The sequence below is a fragment of the Panulirus ornatus genome, chromosome 40 (assembly GCF_036320965.1).
Source record: "Panulirus ornatus isolate Po-2019 chromosome 40, ASM3632096v1, whole genome shotgun sequence".
NCBI lineage: Eukaryota > Metazoa > Arthropoda > Malacostraca > Decapoda > Palinuridae > Panulirus > Panulirus ornatus.
Genome location: NC_092263.1, coordinates 11,627,357 through 11,648,676, shown reverse-complemented (window position 1 = coordinate 11,648,676; position 21,320 = coordinate 11,627,357). Strand labels below are relative to the sequence as shown.

The 21,320-nt window shown below is 35.1% G+C and overlaps 2 protein-coding genes across 4 annotated transcripts in view; one reads left to right on the top strand and one right to left on the bottom strand.

The window, feature by feature from the left end:
• Positions 1-520: 520 nt before the first annotated feature.
• mRpS21 (mitochondrial ribosomal protein S21) lies at positions 521-15,379 on the top strand. 2 transcript variants are annotated; one of them, XM_071685538.1, is made up of 3 exons: positions 521-716; positions 2,008-2,074; positions 15,244-15,379. In XM_071685538.1, exons 1-3 carry the CDS (start codon positions 634-636, stop codon positions 15,328-15,330), a joined length of 237 nt encoding a protein of 78 aa, XP_071541639.1. In that variant the 5' UTR covers positions 521-633; the 3' UTR covers positions 15,331-15,379. The 2 variants fall into 2 exon arrangements, with proteins under 2 accessions (XP_071541639.1, XP_071541638.1); XM_071685537.1 differs by lacking the exon at positions 15,244-15,379 and adding an exon at positions 3,925-4,112 and having other exon boundaries at positions 523-716.
• Hmgcr (HMG coenzyme A reductase) overlaps positions 6,725-21,320 on the bottom strand; it is a 53,578-nt gene continuing 38,982 nt past the window's right edge. For both annotated transcript variants that reach the window (XM_071685535.1, XM_071685536.1), the window contains exons 16-18: positions 20,192-20,366; positions 19,420-19,888; positions 6,725-19,161 (exon numbers count right to left, since the gene is read on the bottom strand). In XM_071685535.1, the coding sequence (XP_071541636.1) occupies positions 19,116-19,161; positions 19,420-19,888; positions 20,192-20,366 (690 nt within the window). In that variant the 3' untranslated portion in view covers positions 6,725-19,115. The remainder of the gene's footprint in view (positions 19,162-19,419; positions 19,889-20,191; positions 20,367-21,320) is intronic.

Genomic DNA, 21,320 nt, shown 5'->3' with positions numbered 1-21,320 from the left:
GCCCTGGTTCAATCCAATATAATATATATATATATATATATATATATATATATATATATATATATATATATATATATATATATATATATATATATATATATATATATATCTTTTCTTTCAAACTATTCGCCATTTCCCGCGTTAGCGAGGTAGCGTTAAGAACAGAGGACTGGGCCTTCGAGGGAATATCCTCACCTGGCCCCCTTCTCTGTTCCTTGTTTTGGAAAATTACAAAAAAAAACGAGAGGGGAAGATTTCCAGCCCCCCGCTCCCTCCCCTTTTAGTCGCCTTCTACGACACGCAGGGAATACGTGGGAAGTATTCTTTCTCTCCTATCCCCAGGGATAATATATATATATATATATATATATATATATATATATATATATATATATATATATATATATATATATATATATATATATATTTAAAAGAAAATCCTCACTATTCAGAAGTTTCCCCCTAAATTCAAGGTCCATTTTCTATGGTACTACAGTTGCTAGATGGCAGCATCAGCTGCCAGCGTTAGTGATCAGAGAGAACAAGTATCCCTTCTATGTTATATTTACATTTGTGTCTGTGTGAGGAAAGAGTGGTTTATGAGTTAATTAAGGAAGGAAGAAGACCCTCATCATGCACAAATATACGCAGTTTGTGGCCAGGACGGTGTTGGTGAAGAACAATAACATCGAAGAGGGAATGAGGGTCATCAACAGGTAATTACCATTATTAGCGGCTAATTGAACGCCTGATAATTTCTCTTGCAGCGATTACAGGATTAGTATCATGCTTTAAATTCTCCATTATTTATAGTAGTTTTGACGTAGAGTAATTGTTTTTTTTTTTTCTGTAGTGATTATGTAGTGTTTAGTGAAGGTATTGACCCAAGGGGGTGAAGGTGTTATCGGCACCCCAGGGGACATTCGCCCCACAGACAGTAGGCCAAAAGATCAGTCAGTCCAGCCCAATGTTCATCCTAATGCACCCTAAGGTTGAGGGGATGAGATGTAGGGTGAGTCTGAATCTGAACATTGACCTGGACTGGGTGAAATTTTAGAATACGCACATTTATTTTTTTGGTAAATAGATTTTCTTGTGGCTATACATTTGCTCTTCTAGATGACATTTCATCAATGCTACAGCTTCTTTGATTTGCATAACTCTCACCATTCTTGGATACAAATCAATAAGGTATAATGTCCCAAGTCATGCTTCATGAGCGGTATTGCATTTTCTGTGATCAATACATGACCATTGCAGTATATAATCACACGGTATCTAATGCTAATAGGGATGTGGAGCTGCGCTGGACATTTACCAGTAGATTTATGAAGCAAAACACTTGTAGTTAGGAAACTGACAGGTCTATGAAAGCATTAATTTCCCCTGCTCGGCAGCTGAGATTTATCGTAGAAATTTACCATCATTAATGTGATTTGGTGTTTGGGACCACATAGAATAACTCCTTGTCGGGGATTTTGAATGGTGTCATTTACTATTGCTCATTCTGTTTTCTGCTTTTTTATTCATTGACAGTTGGTACCTCCAATCTCCTTCCCCATACTTTCCATCCAATCACCCTCACACCCTGTTTTATCGTGTGTGTCATTCATCATGAACATTGTTGGTGTATGAAATATAAGCAGAATGTGATTCCAAGATCAGTAAAAATAATTCGATTCACTTGTGGCTGTACCGCTGGCAGACAGAATCCAGTGATACCCGTCTTTTACTTTAAGTTTATGATATCCCAGTTTGCTCTGTACACATCACTACACTGTACATACACCCTCACATTTTTCTGAATGGCATCCAAGGCAAGACTTGAGACACCCAAGATTGAAAGTTGAAGAGACAGTATCATATGATATGCTACTGAGGTTCACCCTTTGTTATGTTTGTAATAAGCCTTAGACACAGCTCACTGGCATGTGGTCGCTCATTATCATGTAAGTAATAAAACAAAAGAAATTGATTTATGGATGCATAATTCATCTTATATTTCAGGATCATGGGAAAGGAAGGCCTGTTTAATAGATACAGATTAACAAGATATTATGAAAAACCATATCAGGTGAGTGAATTACTGCATTTCTCAATACAGTAGACTTTAGGAGAAAGAAGGATGATTAAGTCTGTGTTTTAGGTCTGGAGAGTTAAAGTATATTCTGGGAAAACGACTTCTCATTAGTCAAATGGCTTTGACGAGAGCACATTCATGTATGGTTATATTTAAACAGTTAACCCCAGTGTGTATAGGTCTTGCAAATATAATTCCCTTAAAAACATGTGATATAGGCATGGAGGAGATTGGATTGACAAGAACACGATCAGCGTGTTTCTGGTTGGAAAGAACATGATAGGTACTGCACATGATAATGGATACATAAGAGGATTGGTCAGGAGAAATTTTGATGGTAACATGTAGATGAACCTTTTAATTTAGTTGATTTAGGACTAGTATTGTGGCTGAAATAATGGGAAAGAAAAAATTAACTTTCATGTATTTCCTGCATGACGTAGAAGGTGACTAAAAGGGGTGGGAGCGGGAGGCTGGAAATCCTCCCCTCTGGTTTTTACTTTTCTAAAAGAAGGAACAGAGCAGGGGTCAAAGGAGGAGTTTGCCTCTGGGACTCAGTCCTCTGTTCTTGACACTACCTCGGGAATGCAGGAAATGACGAATATATATGAAAAAATTATATATGTGTGTGTATGTGTGTGTTTGTTTGGCAACTGCTCCAACAATATATTATTTGTGCAATTTAGGATTTCCTGCCACAATTTCACAATTAAGTTGTGAGTAGGGGTGAGATGAGAACACAGCTTGTGAATACCTTCACAAGGACACATCAGCGTAGTTCTAATCCTTCAGGCATGAAAGAAGAAGATATTGCTAATGTTTATGAAATATCTGTATGAAGGTTATTGATAAAGTTTATGTGAAAATTACATGTAGTAGAGTAAACACAAAATAGTGATAATTTCATTGGCAGACAGTAGAAAAAGTTAATTTTGATACATTGATGGTGACAACACTATATTTTGTTATGTTCACTGTTGGCGGAGCAGTATTTTGTAATGGACTTTACAAAGCTTACTTCAATTCTGCATTGTTTAATCTCATTCTGTGTGAGAATTTTTTCACACACACAAAAAAGTTGTTAAACTGCCATGGAGGATAAACTTAATTGTGCAGTTTAAGGACTAATAAGGTTGATTGAGGGGTAAAAATGAGTTTGGATGAAGCTAACTTTTCCTGAAAATAATGGTAAATATTGAGCAATGAGCTGTGCACAGGAAAGTTAAGTTATTGCTGATTTGGTTAAGAGTTGGCTGGTCTTTCCACAACTTGGACATGAGCTAGTGAGGTTTGTGGGTCAAAACATGGTATACATGCTGTTTTTGTGTGAGCTTAGTCAAAGTGGAGCATTTATTTTGCTCATTTATGCGTATAATCATGCTCAGATATATGCATTTCTAAATCCGTTTTATTAGTATGTTGTCCTTGTTTAGGCGTGTTTTGCCAGGATTGCATATTTCAGGTGGTGTTGACGCACATCATGATACTTGCCTTTGCACCTTCCTTTCAGAATGATTGTATTTCTCTTTTTTTTCGTGAGATACTTTATTTTATCCAAAGGAAAAGGAAAGGAACTTTCATCTAAAGCTAGCCCTTTCATCTAGATTGTTAAAGAAAGCTGTTGGTGGTTTTCTTACTCTTCCTCATCTTTTTTTAACAAAATTTGGTCTGTCAAAAATGGCAGCATACAATATGATTTTTTTTTTCTTTTTTTGTCATATATGTGCCATTTCCTGCTTTAGTGAGGTTGTGCCTATAAGAGACAAAGGATGGCCTTATTGTTATGAAAAACTACCTGTTACCCTACCTTGCTGTATTCTCCAGGATTTCTTTGTTTTCTCTAGACAAGGCGCCGCATCAACTATGAGAAGGCCAAAGCAATATATAATGAAGACATGGAAAGAAAAATCCAGTTTGTTATGAGAAAAAATCGTGTAGACCCCTGGATTGGGTGTGCCTGAAACTTGATTCAGAAGCAATGCACATAGTCGATGTAATCAAATGTAACACTTTGTAATAAAAGGTATATGTAGCGGTATATCTTTTCATCCTTAAGTAACAGCGAAAACCTTGTATTTCATAGATTTGTCCATCTGTATCATATCCATCCTTTTATGATGCATGAAAAGTCCTCATGCATTTCAGTTGCAGATCTCTGTACATTGAGTTATCAAAGACCCAAGATTAATTCTTGGAACATAAACTGAGGGATTCTGCTTACTTGTTTGGCTGTCCCATTCACTAAGGATTTGTCTATTTTTGGAAATAGTTTAAAACGTGAAATGTTGTAAGTTGTCCCAATATCCTGTGAGTTTTTTTGTGTATGTGTGTGTGAATTAAACATCATACCTCAGAAGGTTGGAGAAATTGAATCAAGAATTATAACTAGTGCACCAGTGCATTTGCTATTTGCTACATACCACTTAAGTTGCCACTCATAGCATCAAACAACTCTTAATGTCGTGTATCACTATGTAAGCACCATTAGCTTCACTCAGCTCTGCTGCTTGTTAGTGTGTGTGTGTCTGTTTTGATGAGACTTTTTAACCATTATATCACTAAAATCTTATTAAACCATTAGAAACATGAATGTAAAATGCCCAGCGAGTGTTAGTTTTACATCTAATAGGAAACACCAAGGAAAACTATTAATGTAGAGGTGAAATTAGATTTTCTTTAAAGGCATTTGAAGCTCTAAATTGGATTGTTGATGCCACCGGAACACTTGTGTCATTGCCTATGTAGTCGAGAATATTAAATGTTGATGCAGAAGAAAATAAAGAATATGATGAAAGTGTCATACCAATAATGTTACTTACATAATTATATAATTCATAAAAGTAATGTCAAAAACATGGAAAGACTTTTAAGCATTTGGAAAAAAGATCAAAATCAGTGTAATATGCCTCACAGCATTAGGGTTGTTCAGGTAATAGTTCAGGTTTGGAAACTTTCAGTGCTAGTTGATGTTCATTTGAACATTGTAGAAAGTGTAGTTTATTCCATGACATTACAGTGTGTGGTGAAGTGACTTTTGCTGGCCTTGGAGCTGCTGATAATTATTCCAACATTTCGAAAGCAATGCCATCGTCATTCAGTAAGGATGTTTTAGACAGACTCTTCAGTTAACATAATAATAACCAGTGGCATCATCAGCCACAGGGAACTGTACCAGAAGAGGAAAAGGAAACGTCTGCAACAGTCTTTGGACAAATTTTTCATAAATCAGGAAGATATAGGACAGAGCATCTTTTAAAACCATCCGTCAGTTTCATCCTGAGATGAAGAGGCAAGCAACCCTACCACCCAAAACTCAGCCACGTCCCAGCCCAGTATGCCTCTACATCACAGCTTTAGAAACATCACAAATGTAGGAAGAGATTGAAAAGGGCTGGATAAAGAACTGCTCCCAAAGGAACTCCATTTCAGAGCGTACGGTTAACATGTTGTGAGCGACTTGCATTGCAGCAAGCTGTGAAATTGGGCAACCACTTTTGTAATTTTTGTCGAGGGTGGTATCAGGTATTGTTTCCATCAGGGAACTATTTTTTTGTGATTACATGTGGGTAAAAATTCATTTTTGGCTGTGTCATTAGTTGATGGAAGTTAGGACAGGTCTTATTAAGGAAATTCTCAGTCCAAAGAAGTCCATCATTTTCCTGCTTGTGATTGTAATCCAGTCCTTTTATCCTTATCGTAATAGATATTTTAGGGTATTTTTATGTGGATGAATTCAGATATTATGAAGTAAAATTCAGGAAAATGTCAATTATGGAAATGGTGGTGTTATGCTAGGGAAAAAATTGAAGATGCATTCAAAATATATGCAACGATTGTGTAAGAAGCTAGCATGAAGGAGTACTTGTACTAACCCTAATATATGTATGTGAAACCCATATTTACATTGATCAGGGTAAGCAAAAAATACAAGCGTTTGCTTTGAATGACTTATGTGGTATAGATTGAATGAATAAGATAGACAGAATGAAGTTGCGAGAAGGATATGGGCGAAGAGATCATCATAGCAGCATGTGGATGAAAATCTGTTAGGACTGTATGGCCTTAGAGCTGGTAAAGAAAATGATAGTTGTCCAGTCACAGATACAAGGAGAGCTAGACCATGGAAGGAATGATGTGGTACAGAGAAATTGTTGGAGGTCAATTTCATTAAAAGCATTTGGTGTAGAGGTGGTCTCACTTAATGAACCTCCTTAGTGTGAACATTGAAAAAGCAAAAGGCACTTTTATAATTGTTATTTCAAGTTTAGACTTTACACACTGGGCATGGGTTAGAATGTGTAAGTGATTACTGAGACTGTTTGTGCCTGATCCACCCTTTGAAATTGAGAATGGATTTAATGATGATAGGCAGGACATGCGTTTACCTTAGGATATGCAGCATTGAAGATAAACAATATTGATTAACTGAATCTTACTCATTGGCCATACTACTCCACTGTTTTATGATTAGGTAAACTTTGGTACTGATGAGGGTAAATTATGTAGGTATTTTAACTTTGGATTTATGAAATGTGACAGAGAAATTGAAAGTTTAATTGCTTAATTACTCATTAGTAGTTCCACTACAGTTACACAGTTGGTATAACACTTTTGCTAAGTAAGGTAGGCTATTAATACAAAAAGAATGGTAAGTTTTCTTTATTGCTAAATCTAGTGGAAGACTACATATGTGTCAATATCATCATTACAATACTGACATACAAAGCCAGCTACCATCTTAGTGTTATGAAGCTGTGATTTTGTTATTGTACCTTTCTGTTCTTCACTAAACTGCCAAAAAAGAAAAGAATAAATTTTTTGATACATACATTGACATGTGTTAGTTATGTAAGTTTTGTAGAACTATATGGCTCAAGACCAAGTTCTTTTGTGGCTGTAACTCTTAAGAAAGAAAACTACATATTTTATTTACCCAATCTGTCTTCATCATCTCTCTTATCAAGTTCCTATTGTCTTTTGTGGATCAAGGGGTAAGATGAGCCTAAAATAAGAATTGGCTAAGTGAACACATTTCCTGGTATTCATGGTGTGGATTATATTCAATCAGTGGAAAATTTTAATTTTAGCAAATCATAGAACAAATGCAGGCAAATTCCCTGACTGAAATTTCATTTAATGTGGTTCAGGGAAGTGAATTGGGTGATATGACTAAGGATATGTGTATGTACACAGTCCTGTATAAAAACAAAAATACATATATACTTACAAAGCCTCAAAAATAGAAATATACCATGCATATGAGTAGACATGTATACACATGGATACTCATACATATACATGTATTCACCTACACGTACACACTCTTAAACACAGTGGTTGAGCAATGGGGCCTGAAGAATGTAAAACCTTCCTCCCCATCGTGCTCAGATATGTAATTAAGTAATGAAGTACACAAATGAATCTCCATAAAACTAATGAATCCACGTAAACTACAGTTTGAGTGCCATGCAGTGAAACAGAATGCATTAATGTCACCTTTCCTTCTTGTAAACAAATAACAAATATACTTCATACATATAAATTATATTTTGCAGGAGGAAATTGGAGGCCATTATACATTGTCCATGATTTAATATTTATCACTATGGATGTAAGCCTGAGTATGTATCTCCATTTATGTTCAGTTTTCATCAGGGTTTGTCTTCAGTTCCAAGTAACTCCCTTTCTATTTAGGTCACATCCAGAGCTTTCACCAACAGCTTCATTACACATATTCTGAGCACTGTAAGGAGGCAACGTTCCTGGAGGTATAACAAGTAGTTCATTGTTTTTATTGCAAAATGTTGTGTGAATTCAAAATATAAACTTTAATCAGCATGAAAAGAAAATGCTTTGATGGAATTTTCTGTGCTGTGATACATAGGCTCACTCCCAAATGCGATACTCAGTGCACAGACCGGTCACCCACCTATTCATCTTCCTTGCTTGGAAGATAAATGGACACCAGTTTCAGTAAAGTGGTACAGCTATGATAGCCTGCCCAATCAACTACTGGTAACTTTGTTCAAATCTCCTCAGGGGGTGTCCAGGTCAGGGGAAAAAGGCCCTTGCTGACAAGCTAATAATTAATAAGCTTAAGAGCGGCTTGAGTACTACTCTGTTGAAATGTGTGAACAAGGATGACAAGCCTTGATTCATTCATGATAATACGTGCTAGCTGTGACCATTTAATGGAAGCCTTTCAATTCAGGTACAGTATTTACCAACAACCAGCCTTGGTCAATAAAAGGCTGACCGAACTCAATTCCCTCATCAACTAGCATCATTTGCTAACTATGAGTTTGTTGACATTCCAACTTCAAATTAAGCCAAAGTTCACACAGTTATGAAGAGTAAATCCTTGTCTCTTTCATTTGGTTTCGACACAAAAGAAAGTCAATGAATCAAAACTACTATGTAGTTGGTATGTTATCGTCAAGGAAGAAAAATATGTCTTGTAATTAAATCAGTTCTTCCATTGAGTCATTTTTGAGTTAAATATGACAAGAATATCTGGCATATAAGCAATTATTCTTAATCCTTTGTATATTGAGGTAACAAAGGGGAAACAATTTAACAAAATTCAGAAAAAGTCATGTAGTTGAAAATTTTACAAAACTAAATCTTCCAAGCACAGCTAGTATGGTACAGAGTAGGATAATGATCGATCATGTTAAATGGATTAATGAACACCTTCCTCTGTTCCTTCTTTTGGAAGCAATAATATTGGGCAGAAGGAATTCCAGCACCCCAACTCACACCCTTCTTTATTCACATTATGCAACACACAAGAGATACATGGCCACTATTCCCTCTATCATACCCTCAGTACAATACATACATTGTGGTTGTTTTTTTATTACTCAAAAAATTAACCAGAAGACTATGTGTTAATACGGAACTGGAGTTCAAACAGTTACCTGTAACACTGGTCATGAGGCAAAGTAGAGAATGTTTATTTTTATGGATGAGCTGTTCATTCCATTTAAAAATGAGGGGTCATGATATCTATGCTTATCCCAGACCCCTGTACAATGTACAAATGAGTGTTTAATCACAATTGAAATCTTTTCAAGCATTAATGGGCAATAAGTATTTAAGTAAACTTAGACTAACTAGGAAACTGGTAACTCTCCTCTTGTCTCCATAGAGTATACAAGTTCCTTTACAAAATTCAACTTCATGAACAAGGGAAAACAAATTCAACAATGAAATGTAATTCTGTTAAATTTTTTACATTTGTGCATTGAAATGCCAGCTGTAGGAAATAAAAAATCTGGGGAACACCTTAAGCAACAGAGAAATAGTTTACGTTGAGTTGATAAAGTGTTGTATTAAGAATTTGCCTGAAGGAATGCCAGCAAATTGTAAATAGTTGATGTTAATTGAGTTGACAAAGTTATGTTTTAAGATTTTGCCTAAAGGAATGCTAGCAAATTATAAACTATCTTCCCGGAAAGTAATGACATGCTATTCAAAAACTTCTCAGTTGTGTATTCGAAAACAAGTTCAACTCAACATTTCAACATAAAACTTTATACACATTTTCCAGTTATAGACTGCACATTATTAATGTCAAGATTTCTTTACACAATGTTATATAAGCTTGTAAACACTCTTCCGGACAACATATAACATGCTTGTGTTAAGGGCACAAGAATGTATTATTTGTTACACATGAATGGTTTACAGTACTGGAATTTAATTCTACTCATTCCAGGTAACATCACAGCTTTCTCTCAAGTTTTAGTACCTTGTGCATAACTTTTTTATAATACAAAATTAGTTATTACCCATTAACATTAAAGCCACTAAGATGTTCATCAGCTAAGCCATGGGGGTTACCCATTGACTGCGGCATTTCCAGATATTTAGTGTGCTATCTGTTGCAATCTTCAAGGAATTTAAAATAATTTTTATTGATTTTTTATGTATTACCATTCGAAAAAGCTTTCTTGTGATGTAATGCAAATATAAATTATCTACATACATTTTCTGTGTTGCCTGAACAGTGGAAGAATGATGTACTACCCCCATGGCATTTTGATGGTTACTGAGCAGATGATTTAAATATGGGTTTAGGAAGGATATGGAGGAATTGTCTCAGATTCCAGTAGTTGCTTTCTAACTCTTTACTTTGCTGTTTACCTTGACCAGGATTTTTATATGCCACAGACCATGTACAGTACACTCAGCCAACTGCAGGAGGCACTCCTTCCATCACACACACATCCTCAACCCAAGCCCGCTGTAAACATTTAAAAGTGACACAGGAACTTTCAAACACAAACATGTCTCTCTCTTGTTCAGTTTTGTAAGTTGATTAGTTGAGACCAATGTCTCAATCCATACCACCTCAGTACATGAGTAAAATGATTATTTCATACCATTGGGAAAAATCTATAGCAAAACCCAGATTGAGTCTGGCGGCTCATTTACCGTAGTAACAACTCAACATGTTGGATATATTTTTTTTAAGCATAAAAGCAACCTCCTTTTATAAAGCTCTTGATAATGTTCATTATACATATGGGATCCTGGTCAACTTTGCAACAGAAGTGGTAGTGACCTTATGTTTATTAAAGCATTTACTCTCAGCACTTGCTCTTATTTTCATTGCAAAAGTAGAATAATTGCTATTAGTATCATTCATAATTTGTTACTATAGAATGTGATTTTTATCCTTGAGGTAGGGGAGACAGAATTCTACATCCATATTCCTGCATGTCATAAAAGATTATTAAAAGGGCGGGAGTGAGGACTGGATGTGTTTTCTTTTATATATATATATATATATATATACACAATTACTTTTGCATCATTATAGAGGAAGCATCAGACACAGGTCGACAACAGTCTCTCTGCACACACCCACTCCATTTGTTGTGTATTATGCATTAAAACCAGAGTCTGTCATCTCCACTTCATGGTGTATGTTGACTGCTTCATATGCCCTGGTTCAGCCCACTTGAATACACATCGCCTTTTGTATACCACATCAATCCAGTTCACTCTTCCCCATGCATGGCTCATGCTTCTTAATATGTAGGCTCTGATGCACAGTCTCTTTTAACCTCACCCTCCCACCTTCTCTTTGGTCTTTGGAAGGAAAAGTTGAGGTAATTAATCTCTTGTAGAAAAACATACTTTTCTTTCATTTATTATGAACTTATTAACTGGCAGATCAGTGTCAAGCTTATCAACTATGCAGTAAAACTACAGGAACTATTCAGAAAATAAAATTATTATCAATGAAATTAAGAAAAATACTCATTAAATAGGAGCTAAAACTTAATTTTACATTGGAAGATATAGGAACTTTCTTATGAAGGTCTACCATGGTATTGTGTGATCGTTCATGAGTGCAGGTCAAGATTGCTACACACCTTGGATGACATTAACATTTTAACTAGTAGTTATACCCAGGAACAGTGTGTGTGTGGAGTATTCTCAAATATTCTACAAAAATATCTTGGGTTTGTTATTACGATTAGCAAGATTGTAATTTTCAAAATAGAATTATGTATGACTGAATTTGACGAGACATTGTTTATGTCTGCTATATCTTTTAATTCATGCTGTTCTGTTCTAAGGTGTATGACGTAATCCAGTAGTATTTTCAGGCATAAGTATTGAGATTCATGGTATTGTTTTCAGTCTTTTCTCCCAAACAAATATTATTACTAGAGATTTTCATCATAATATCTGTTATCATGTAGAAGTGAGTGTCAAAAGATATTGCATAATGTGAGGGCTCAGATTTTGCACAGACTTCCATGGCATCTCTATATATACTGACAAGAATATAGAAATAGTTTAGGCTGTCTGAACAGTACATGGGATGACAGTACATGGGATGCCAGTACAAGCATTAACCCATCTACTCCACATGGATATTTATGTGAACCAGGTGACTCCTCCTGGCAGTCATTTGAAAATAAAGTTTCTCATATTTATTTCAAGGCCATGTGCAAAGCCTGTGTGGTGGCTGAGGTGGAAATGTGCGATAATTTCTCCCCCAAGGTCAGTCTTCCTACAGCCATGCCAATGACAGCACAATGTCACGAGTTTTAAAGGAAGGAAATTGAGCAGCTTTTAGCTGCATGTAGAGACCAAACAGGAGATGATCTTTAATTAGTTTACAATGATTTGCCTTTGGAGTTTGTGGAGAGTGATTTTCTGGACACTGGCTATTCCAGCATAGCAAAAGGCCAAAGATGGATTAGAAGATAATCCTAATAGAAGTAGAGGCAGTTTTGCCAGCACCCATCTGAACTTGAAAATATTGCATATGACTGGTGTTCTTGGTAATTTTACAAACTTTTTTAATTTCACTTTTATGAAAAAATTACCAATGAATCATGCTGATTATAACAAGATTAATTAATAACATAAAACAGAATCATATACGTAATTCTTAATGAATGTAAAACAAACATGAAAATGTGCCTCTACCTTACTCTCACACACTTGAGTAAATAATACTCACACATTTACAAAACTGTTACACATAATTAGGGTGATTGTAGTGGGAGAAATATACTGAGATGATTTTTTTTCAATGTTCCATAAATATATTTGAAACTGTAATGTTAAATATATTTTTTAAACTACGTGAAAATGTAAATTTTGACATGGAAAGGAAACCTTAGTCAAGGGATTGACATCTGTATATTACACCTCAAGGTAGGGACAGCCAGTTAAAGAATTTATAATATATATGCCACAACGAACGGAAAAACATTGCCAGAATGTATATGCCCCACCCACAGTAAGTGGATCAAAGAGAAATCGTATAGTTGTGAAATTCTTCAGTTTCTGAGAATTTCAACTCATGACGAGAGTATGTATGGAAATCAAAACGAAATTGTCATAAGAATTATCATGTGGTGCTGATTGAAAATAGAGCAATGGAATTACTATATACATGTATTGTTCAATATTTTCATTCCTGTGAGGTAGAAAGATGACAAAAAAAAAAATGAGACTGAAATGAACAAGTTCATTTAGTATTTACACATTTGCAAACTGGCACCTATTCCAAACCAAGAATCTTCCTATTACAGTCTTGATTAAATCACTCATACATTTGTTAGTACATTAAGTACAAAATCAATGATGTAATCCCTCTGCAGCTGTACACATATGAATAACATATATCACTGGCAGTTATGAAAATTAACAGACAACAGTACACTTATAGTACTTAAAAACTGGCACTCCATCAATACTTCCCACTGTATACATTTTGAGTGCTAACCTGTGCTCTTGAAGACATAAAGATAAAGCTCAGGTCATAAAATAAATCATATTTAACTGAAGAAGTCAAGTGCCTAGTTAGATGATTAATAAAATACTACCTTGAAAAGTTTGATTTTGGTTAAAAAAAACCAGGAAAAACAATAATAGTGCAGTCTTCATTGTACTTAAGCGACAAAAACATTATTTATATAATGAAAAGGTAATCTGTTTTCTTAGGAGACTATAAATGTATACTGGAATACATAAAAACAATTAGCAACATTAGGCTGCTAATGTGTCAAATGAGTTAACCTGCACAAATTATCAGTAAGGAAAATTTTCTGGGTTTTCTGATTTTTTTTTAAACAAGGCATTTTATATTCACAATCACAACATATGTCTGTCCCAATGCTTTTTCCTACCAGAAGCTGAATGTTTCACACCTTAAGCAAACCTGTGCCCTGTGTTGTTCAACCGCAGAGGGACAGGATGAGAAAATGTTTGGCAAAGTAAAAGGATAAATGCATGCCTGTTCAGTCAGGACAGGTTTAAATGTCTAGAAATCAGCCATTTTGATACATTTATATTTAAACTCATCTATTTAAAAAAAAACATGAGTTTCAGAGAGCAATTTTTCTTTCATAAAAATAAAACTATCATTACTTTCCTAACTTTATGCCAGTCATCATCCAGTCATACAATGCCACGTCATGATCCTGTCAGCAAAGTACCTTCTTTCGGTATTCTTTTTGATTATTTGTGACTACAAAAACAAATAGTAGGGGGTAGTGATGCTGTTTCCTGTGGGGCAGGGTGGTGCCAGGAATGGATGAAGGCAGGCAAGTATGAATATGTACATGTGTATACATATATATGCATGTGTCTGTGTATGTGTATGAATATGCATGTATATATGTGCAAATATATATATATGGGTGTATATGTGAGCGGATGGGCATTCTTCATTTGTTTCCTGATGCTTTATTATATTAATCACCATCTCCCGCGTTAGCTTAAGGAAACAGACGAAAGAATGGCCCAACCCACCCACATACACATAAACGCCCACACACACACACACATATACAACCTAAAAAAAAAAAATATACATTTCAAAGTATACATACCTATACATCCACAGACATATTCATATACAAACATTTACATTTTCATACTTGCTGCCTTTATCTACTCCTGTTGCCACCCCACTACACATAAAATTTTTAAACAAATGTATTGCCAATAAACCATGTTTTGTTATTTAAAAAAAAAAAAGCTGTATATTATAGATTTCAATAATTTTTCAGCATAGATTATGGTTATCAGTTGGCAATCTTCAAACTGTATGATTCACAGGCACATACCCAGATGCTACCAAATGAGTTTTGACAGAGGGAACTGTACATTGCCCATATATGGAAAGTCACACGTCAAATTTTTTCAGCTATGGTTAAGTGTAGTGAAATGACACGGTAGCACTGAGCCAGATTTCATGGAAGATGCATGTTATTTCAGAATTCCACATTAGATCAAAATAATTATGGTAATTATTGGTATGTGCACTATGCTGCTTGGTTGACTTTGAACAATACAAATAGCTGTATGGAAGCTTTTTTGTGTTTGTTTAAAAATTAAAATTTTTGTCATTTGTAGTTTTAGCAAGATGCCAATATCAAGAATTCACCCAGATATTGCTGGACTCTGGCAAAGCTGAAGTGCAAACCCCTATGCAAAGTGCAGGCATCCTTTATTCTTTATCGTCCATGCATGTAAGAGATGTATGGCATAATGAAAATTCTGTTAGAGCCATGTCCTTTCAGAAATTTAAAATCTTATACACTGTATCAGTGTGTAGTGTGTACAAATGCCAAAATTATGCCAATTTCTACATACCACCAATATAAATATTTTTCTTTCTCCAGATTCCAAAAAGACCTGTGTCTATGCCATACAGTCCAACCTTTGAAACAAATATCATCAGACTCTGTCTTACCACTCCTGAGCTATGACCATAAATGGAGAACACACATACATTTGTAAGTAAGACTTTTTTTGGCATAATATATTCTTCAACTATGGTTGGACAGTAATATATTCTTCAACCACGGTTGGACAGTAACAAATGAGTCTGTAGTGTATCGTGATATTCTTTCATACTATTCGCCATTTCCCGCGATAGCGAGGTAGCATTAAGAACAGAGGACTGGGCCTTTGAGGAATGTCCTCACCTGGCCCCCTTCTCTGTTCCTTCTTTTGGGAAAAAAGAAAAATTCTTTCAAAATTTCAAAACTTCATATGTCATAATACTGAACTGTACATGCTGTTTGCTGAGTTTCACAGAAAGAAAATAATGTAGTTCCGAATGTATTCAGAATTCTCTAAATTGTGCACCACAAAATGCATATTCAAGTCCATTTAGCTATCAGGCTAGTCCATTGGGAAATAATACTTCAGGATTGCAAAGGTTATGTTGTAACATTCTATGATAAAGCTAAAATATTTTAGAAACCAGACTACTTTTCATTAATATTCTGAAAAACTGCAATTACCAACAAACTTTTCATAATGTTAAAAATCATAACTTTTCATAAGTTGTTGTGAGCAATGGCCCTGGACACATCGAAGAGTTCCTCAGGCATGTCCAGGAGGAAATAATATTTTTAATTAAGTCTTCCAAAAACCAGATGACCTTTCATTGATACTACTCGGACAATACAGCACAGAAAGGTAACTATGAACGTGTAAAAGTGCAAATTACAGAAACACTGAAAGGATACAAAAATAAATATCACAAGCTATTAGTAAAAATAAATGACCAGAATATTACAACTAATTTATTAATCAGCAGAGCATGTCACCTCCATCACTTCCTAGCTAGTAATCTTGAAGCTCTATAAGACATTAAATTACCCTGTGTGTAACATAAGGTCATGGCCCACCACTCACTCCATAGAAGATGAACATAATCTTGTACCACATTTGTACGTGAACAAGTTCACAGATCCAGCCGAATTCATACAGTGTAATTAGGACAAAAGTCTTTCACTTCAATCAGGGGTTCAAATACATTAAGCTAAACTTCTGACATATTCACAAAATATGCGTTACACAATTTTATTCTTATGAAAATACATGCATATGTTTTGAACCAGGTTGAATATAAGCTAAACAAAAGGAGAGCAACCAACTTCTTGCCTGAAAAACCGAATAAGTGAGCAAAGCTTGTTCATAAGAACAATGTAATATGGCGTGGAGGAATCGGTATATAAAAGAAAAAATATTAAAATGATCTGCAAATGATTTATTACCTATGACACAATAGTACCAAATGTTAGGGGGAATTAATTTCAGACTGATGTGTCTAACATTTGGCTCATAAATGCAAATCTGAAACTAAAGATGTTCAAATAATGCTCCCATTGCTATCATTTTGGGCAAGAAGGATGTGCATGTCAGTAAATACTTCCCTCTTCTTGTTCAGAATATACTTGCATGCTAAGTCATTCAATGATTGAGGAATGCATTACAGAATAGCCATTTTATCCATCAAGCTCTCTCCCTCACATGAATCTTTGCTCAACTTTTATTTAATATGATTATCTTTGTAAATCAAAGCAGAATTTAATGAAAACTAACAAGAACTAGAAATTCAGGTGAGCAGAGCTTTCTCAGAGACAGCCATTTTGAGTGTCAGATCAGCATGAATTGAGGAAACTTGATGATAGAGCAGCCATCAACCATTTCTGTAAAATTCTGGTTCTGTCTAAAAAAAAAAAAAAAAAAAAATCCAGAAGTTTGTCAATTAGAGGCCTTTTTGTCCTGCAGCATCCATACTAGATGTTGGATCAAAATGAATTGAGGAAACAAGGACCATCTGTGGATCTTATCTGAAAAGTTTCAGTTCAACTGATCCAATAGATTTGGAGGGGAAGATTAAAATGTAAAAAGCTTGCAGACAGATTACAGATGGCACTCACAGGAGTAAAGCAATGACAAAAATGTTCACCAGGTGAGCTGACAAAAAATGGTCTACATGGCGACTCGGCATGGCTTAAGACAATATTACTGTCATCCATGACTCAAATGCAAAATGACAGCAATATCTAACTTGCTTTTAAAAAATACTCATCATAATGTTGGCAAACACAGAATCACATGAGAAACCAAGAAAGATACCTTGCCTTGACTTCATCATGGGCAGTGCCCAAAGTGTCAAACTTTACAGTGAAGTATTATTGTTATATGACAACGAAAATAACCATTTTAATGCTGACTTACAGATCTGCTGAACTGGCAAAACATGTCATTCACTTCTAGAGGAAAGCCTGAGTTGTAAATTTTAAGAAAAAGTTTCAAAAAAACTCTTGACCAATGTCAATAAAAAACAGGTCTTCAGTTAGCCATGGCTTTCTTCCTTCAACCTACAAAATTAGAAATTTGTATGTTGACACATATGAATGTTCATCACTGAGTCATCTTTAGGACAATATTTCTATAAAGAGAGCATATACAGTAAGGTCTATCTATCTAGACTGATGACAGATAGAGCATACTTTTAATACAATATAAGAGAACAACAGTAACTAACCTTCTAACTACGCATGACAATTAACCAAAATGTTCCTGGATGACTTTAAAAAGAAATACAAAATTGATAAAAACTGGTGTATGGCCAATGCTGTCCTCAAAGGTAGGCTTTAAAGAGCTGAGGCCAAACGTTAAGTGTGACAGACATTTATGCAAAACTTTTCAAGGTTTTGTTTGATACAGAAAATAAGATCTTGCTTTGGCCAACCAAGTTAGTTGACATGCCCAACACAGAAATTTGCTGTTGTCTTTAATTAAACATCCAGTGGTCTGATCTTTTCTTATATCAAAAACATATTACTTGATATAAGTAAAAAAATTTATTACTATCACAAAGGAATGATGTAAATAAAGTTTTTAAGATTTCTCTTCGATATTATCATCTTTAACCCCATTCCACTTTATCTGTGGTAGATTAAAAATTTACGTCCTCACTAAACAATTAAAACAAAAATCTTAAACTTACACTTGGTATACTACCATCAATTAATAGCATCTCCACATAAACAAGAATGTTTCACATTTATTCACCATTCAAACTACATTAGAGTCGTCTAGTTAGACTCGTGTCTTACTCCAACATAAAACTTTTTATTGCACAAGGTCTCAAGTCATTCCCATTGCAATTACTATCACTATCTAGTTATTGCATGCTAAAAAAAAAGAAAAAAGAAAAGCAAAAAGCATAATCCTTGAAAAAATTTTGTGCAACAATTCTTACTACATTACTTAACATACATGCATAATTTCCATATGCCAAAGTATCTATGAAACCATTTCCTACCAAAATAACATTTTCTTGTCTACAATAAATAAATAAATAATTATGAGAAGTAAATAAATTAATGAACAAATCATAACAGCTGCAAAGCAGGGGTATATATTCTTCGCTTTATCAGCGACTTCTTGAGGTTGAGAAAATAACCAATCTTCCCTAGCTGCTGACAACGTCCTGTCAAACTTATTCTAAATTTCAACTGCCTTCATAGTAGCAGTTAATCGTGTGGCATGTAGTATTTACAATGGAAGTGCAGTTTAAAATCCTTAATGAGACCTTAGTTTTGTCTCACTAAACTTCATCAACCTGGTATTCTGGTGTTTGGAAGAAATTTTCCTTCAGAGGATGAAGAGTTAGGAAGAAAACATATGTGAGAAGAATTTATACCCCTGTGACGATATGACAACACTCACAGAACCTTGTGTGATGCTACAGGACACTGGCCACAACAGCATCAACTGAATAATGTGAACCCCTATAAGAGAATGAAAGGATGACAATTATATAGGAATGATGTACTCACGAGAAAGGTTTTCATTATATTACAATATTTTAGCATAAGAGCAGGAAGCCTGCCAGCACCTTTAGAGAAATGCTAATATATATATATATATATATATATATATATATATATATATATATATATATATATATATATATATATATATATATATAATGTATATATGTATATTTATAAAATTTGATTTAGCCTTAACACAATCATTGTTTTTACCTGTCTCTAGAATGTGGCAGAGAAAAATTTGCCGAATCCTGACATGGTGGTAAAACAGTATTTTGGGTGATGTCTTTGTCACTTATTCCACTGTCTCCATGTGCTTTGTGAGTAGCTAACCCTGCACCAATGTCAGTATCATTAACGGTGGCTACTGATGGTATGGAAGCAGTTGTTGAAGCTTTTACAAAAGGTTGGATGTCACTTGATGACTTTGAAATTACATTAGTATTTGTAGAAGGGGAAGAAGTGGAAGTTGGTGTAATACCACTACTTGAGGAGGCAGGAGGGGGCACAGCAGAAGTGGAGGCTCCATCGCCAACCTTAGCTCTATTATGAGCCAAGTGACTCTTAACCAAATGTCCTGCAGCCAAGGCAGACATTAATGATAGTTCTCCAGCCAGTACTGTCCCTGCCACTATCTTAGCAAACTGACATGCATTTTCACCCGGGTTATCTTTGTGTGCTCCTGAAAAAAAAAAATGAACTTGAACATCACAAGTCCTTACATGGTCCTTTAAATGTATTTTTTTTCCTTATCTTAACAATGAAGTGTCCACTTTTACACTTCTGTGCATTTGTTTCAAAATCAGAAAAATTCTGTTATATAGGAATCAAAATATAAAACAAACTGATCATGTGATGCACTTAGTTATAACACACAGTGAACTGCAAATTCAAGCCTGATTTTTCCTCCCTATGGTTAACCTCACATATATCTTACCCACACATGAATAAATGATATCAACCCTCTCATCAACATTATATTTACCTTTAACCCCAAGCATGGTGAGGCAAGCAGATTGTGGTGCAAGACCAGTGCCTCCACCCACCGTGCCCACCTCAACAGAGGGCATAGTGACAGTTACGTGCAGGTCTTCCCCCTTCTCACCCCAGGCCTCCATCAGGGTCATGCAGTTGCTGCTACCCACCACCTGAGCTGGATCCTAAAATGAAAATGTTCCTAGTAAACCACAACAATTACTAAGAATGGCAATGTTCCCTTGCTCTTTCAAGGAATTCACACTAGCAGGATGGAGCTAAGGTTTAGTGTTACCTTGCCCATTTTGCTGACTTATGATAATGCAAGTAAGCATACGCAAGCCATGCAATTCTCCTTGCCTCTGATCATTACTCGCTAAATGTCAATCAAAATGGCTGCCCAGACCTGTACATCACAATATTGAAGCAAGTCTTGCCTAGATTTCAAGATCTGACATATGGTTTGAACTATGATGCCTAGAAATATGAAAAGATATGAGCAGATGGAAAGAAAGGACTTCCAATACTGATGCTGTGACACAAGAAAATTTTCATTAAAAAGTAACTACTTTCTGCTCTTCTGCATAAGCTAGATGTGGGCTCCCAAAAAGGTAGCCATGGCAAAAGAGTCTTTATAACTGGTTAAGTCCAGGGCTGCTTATCATTCTATGGTGCCTTATCGTTAAAAAGCCAATGGCAGAGGGTAACACCAGCACAGTATTCAATCTTGTACCCAACTTAAGCCACAAGTATACAAGCATTATCTAATGTATAATAAATCTTGATTATGTAAATGCATCATAAATCTATCTATATGAAGATGTAGTAACAAACATCGCTTTCAGACAGAAAATGAGATCTGAATCAATGTGAAGTTTGAAAAGTTGACTTTTCCTTCATGACCATAAAGAAAGATGTTTACCTCAACGAGTAAGAGTATATATGATTACCACTCACTTACAAAATAACAGCAGAAAATTAGAATTAGCATTAAAAAGAGCTTAAGATACTCTCTGTCAGTCTTATTTACAGGAAATTCCATTAAATGTCAGAAATTATATGAAAAGTCTTATATTTTAAGTTGATAACCTTAAAATAACCAGACACATAAACCACAGTAACTACTATATACATAAAGA

Excerpts from the sequence above, each read along its gene's own strand:
- mRpS21 (XM_071685537.1), top strand. The coding sequence starts at position 634 with ATGCACAAATATACGCAGTTTGTGGCCAGGACGGTGTTGGTGAAGAAC. Across the intron at positions 717-2,007 it reads GGAATGAGGGTCATCAACAG|GATCATGGGAAAGGAAGGCC; the intron begins GTAATTACCATT and ends CTTATATTTCAG. Across the intron at positions 2,075-3,924 it reads ATTATGAAAAACCATATCAG|ACAAGGCGCCGCATCAACTA; the intron begins GTGAGTGAATTA and ends TGTTTTCTCTAG.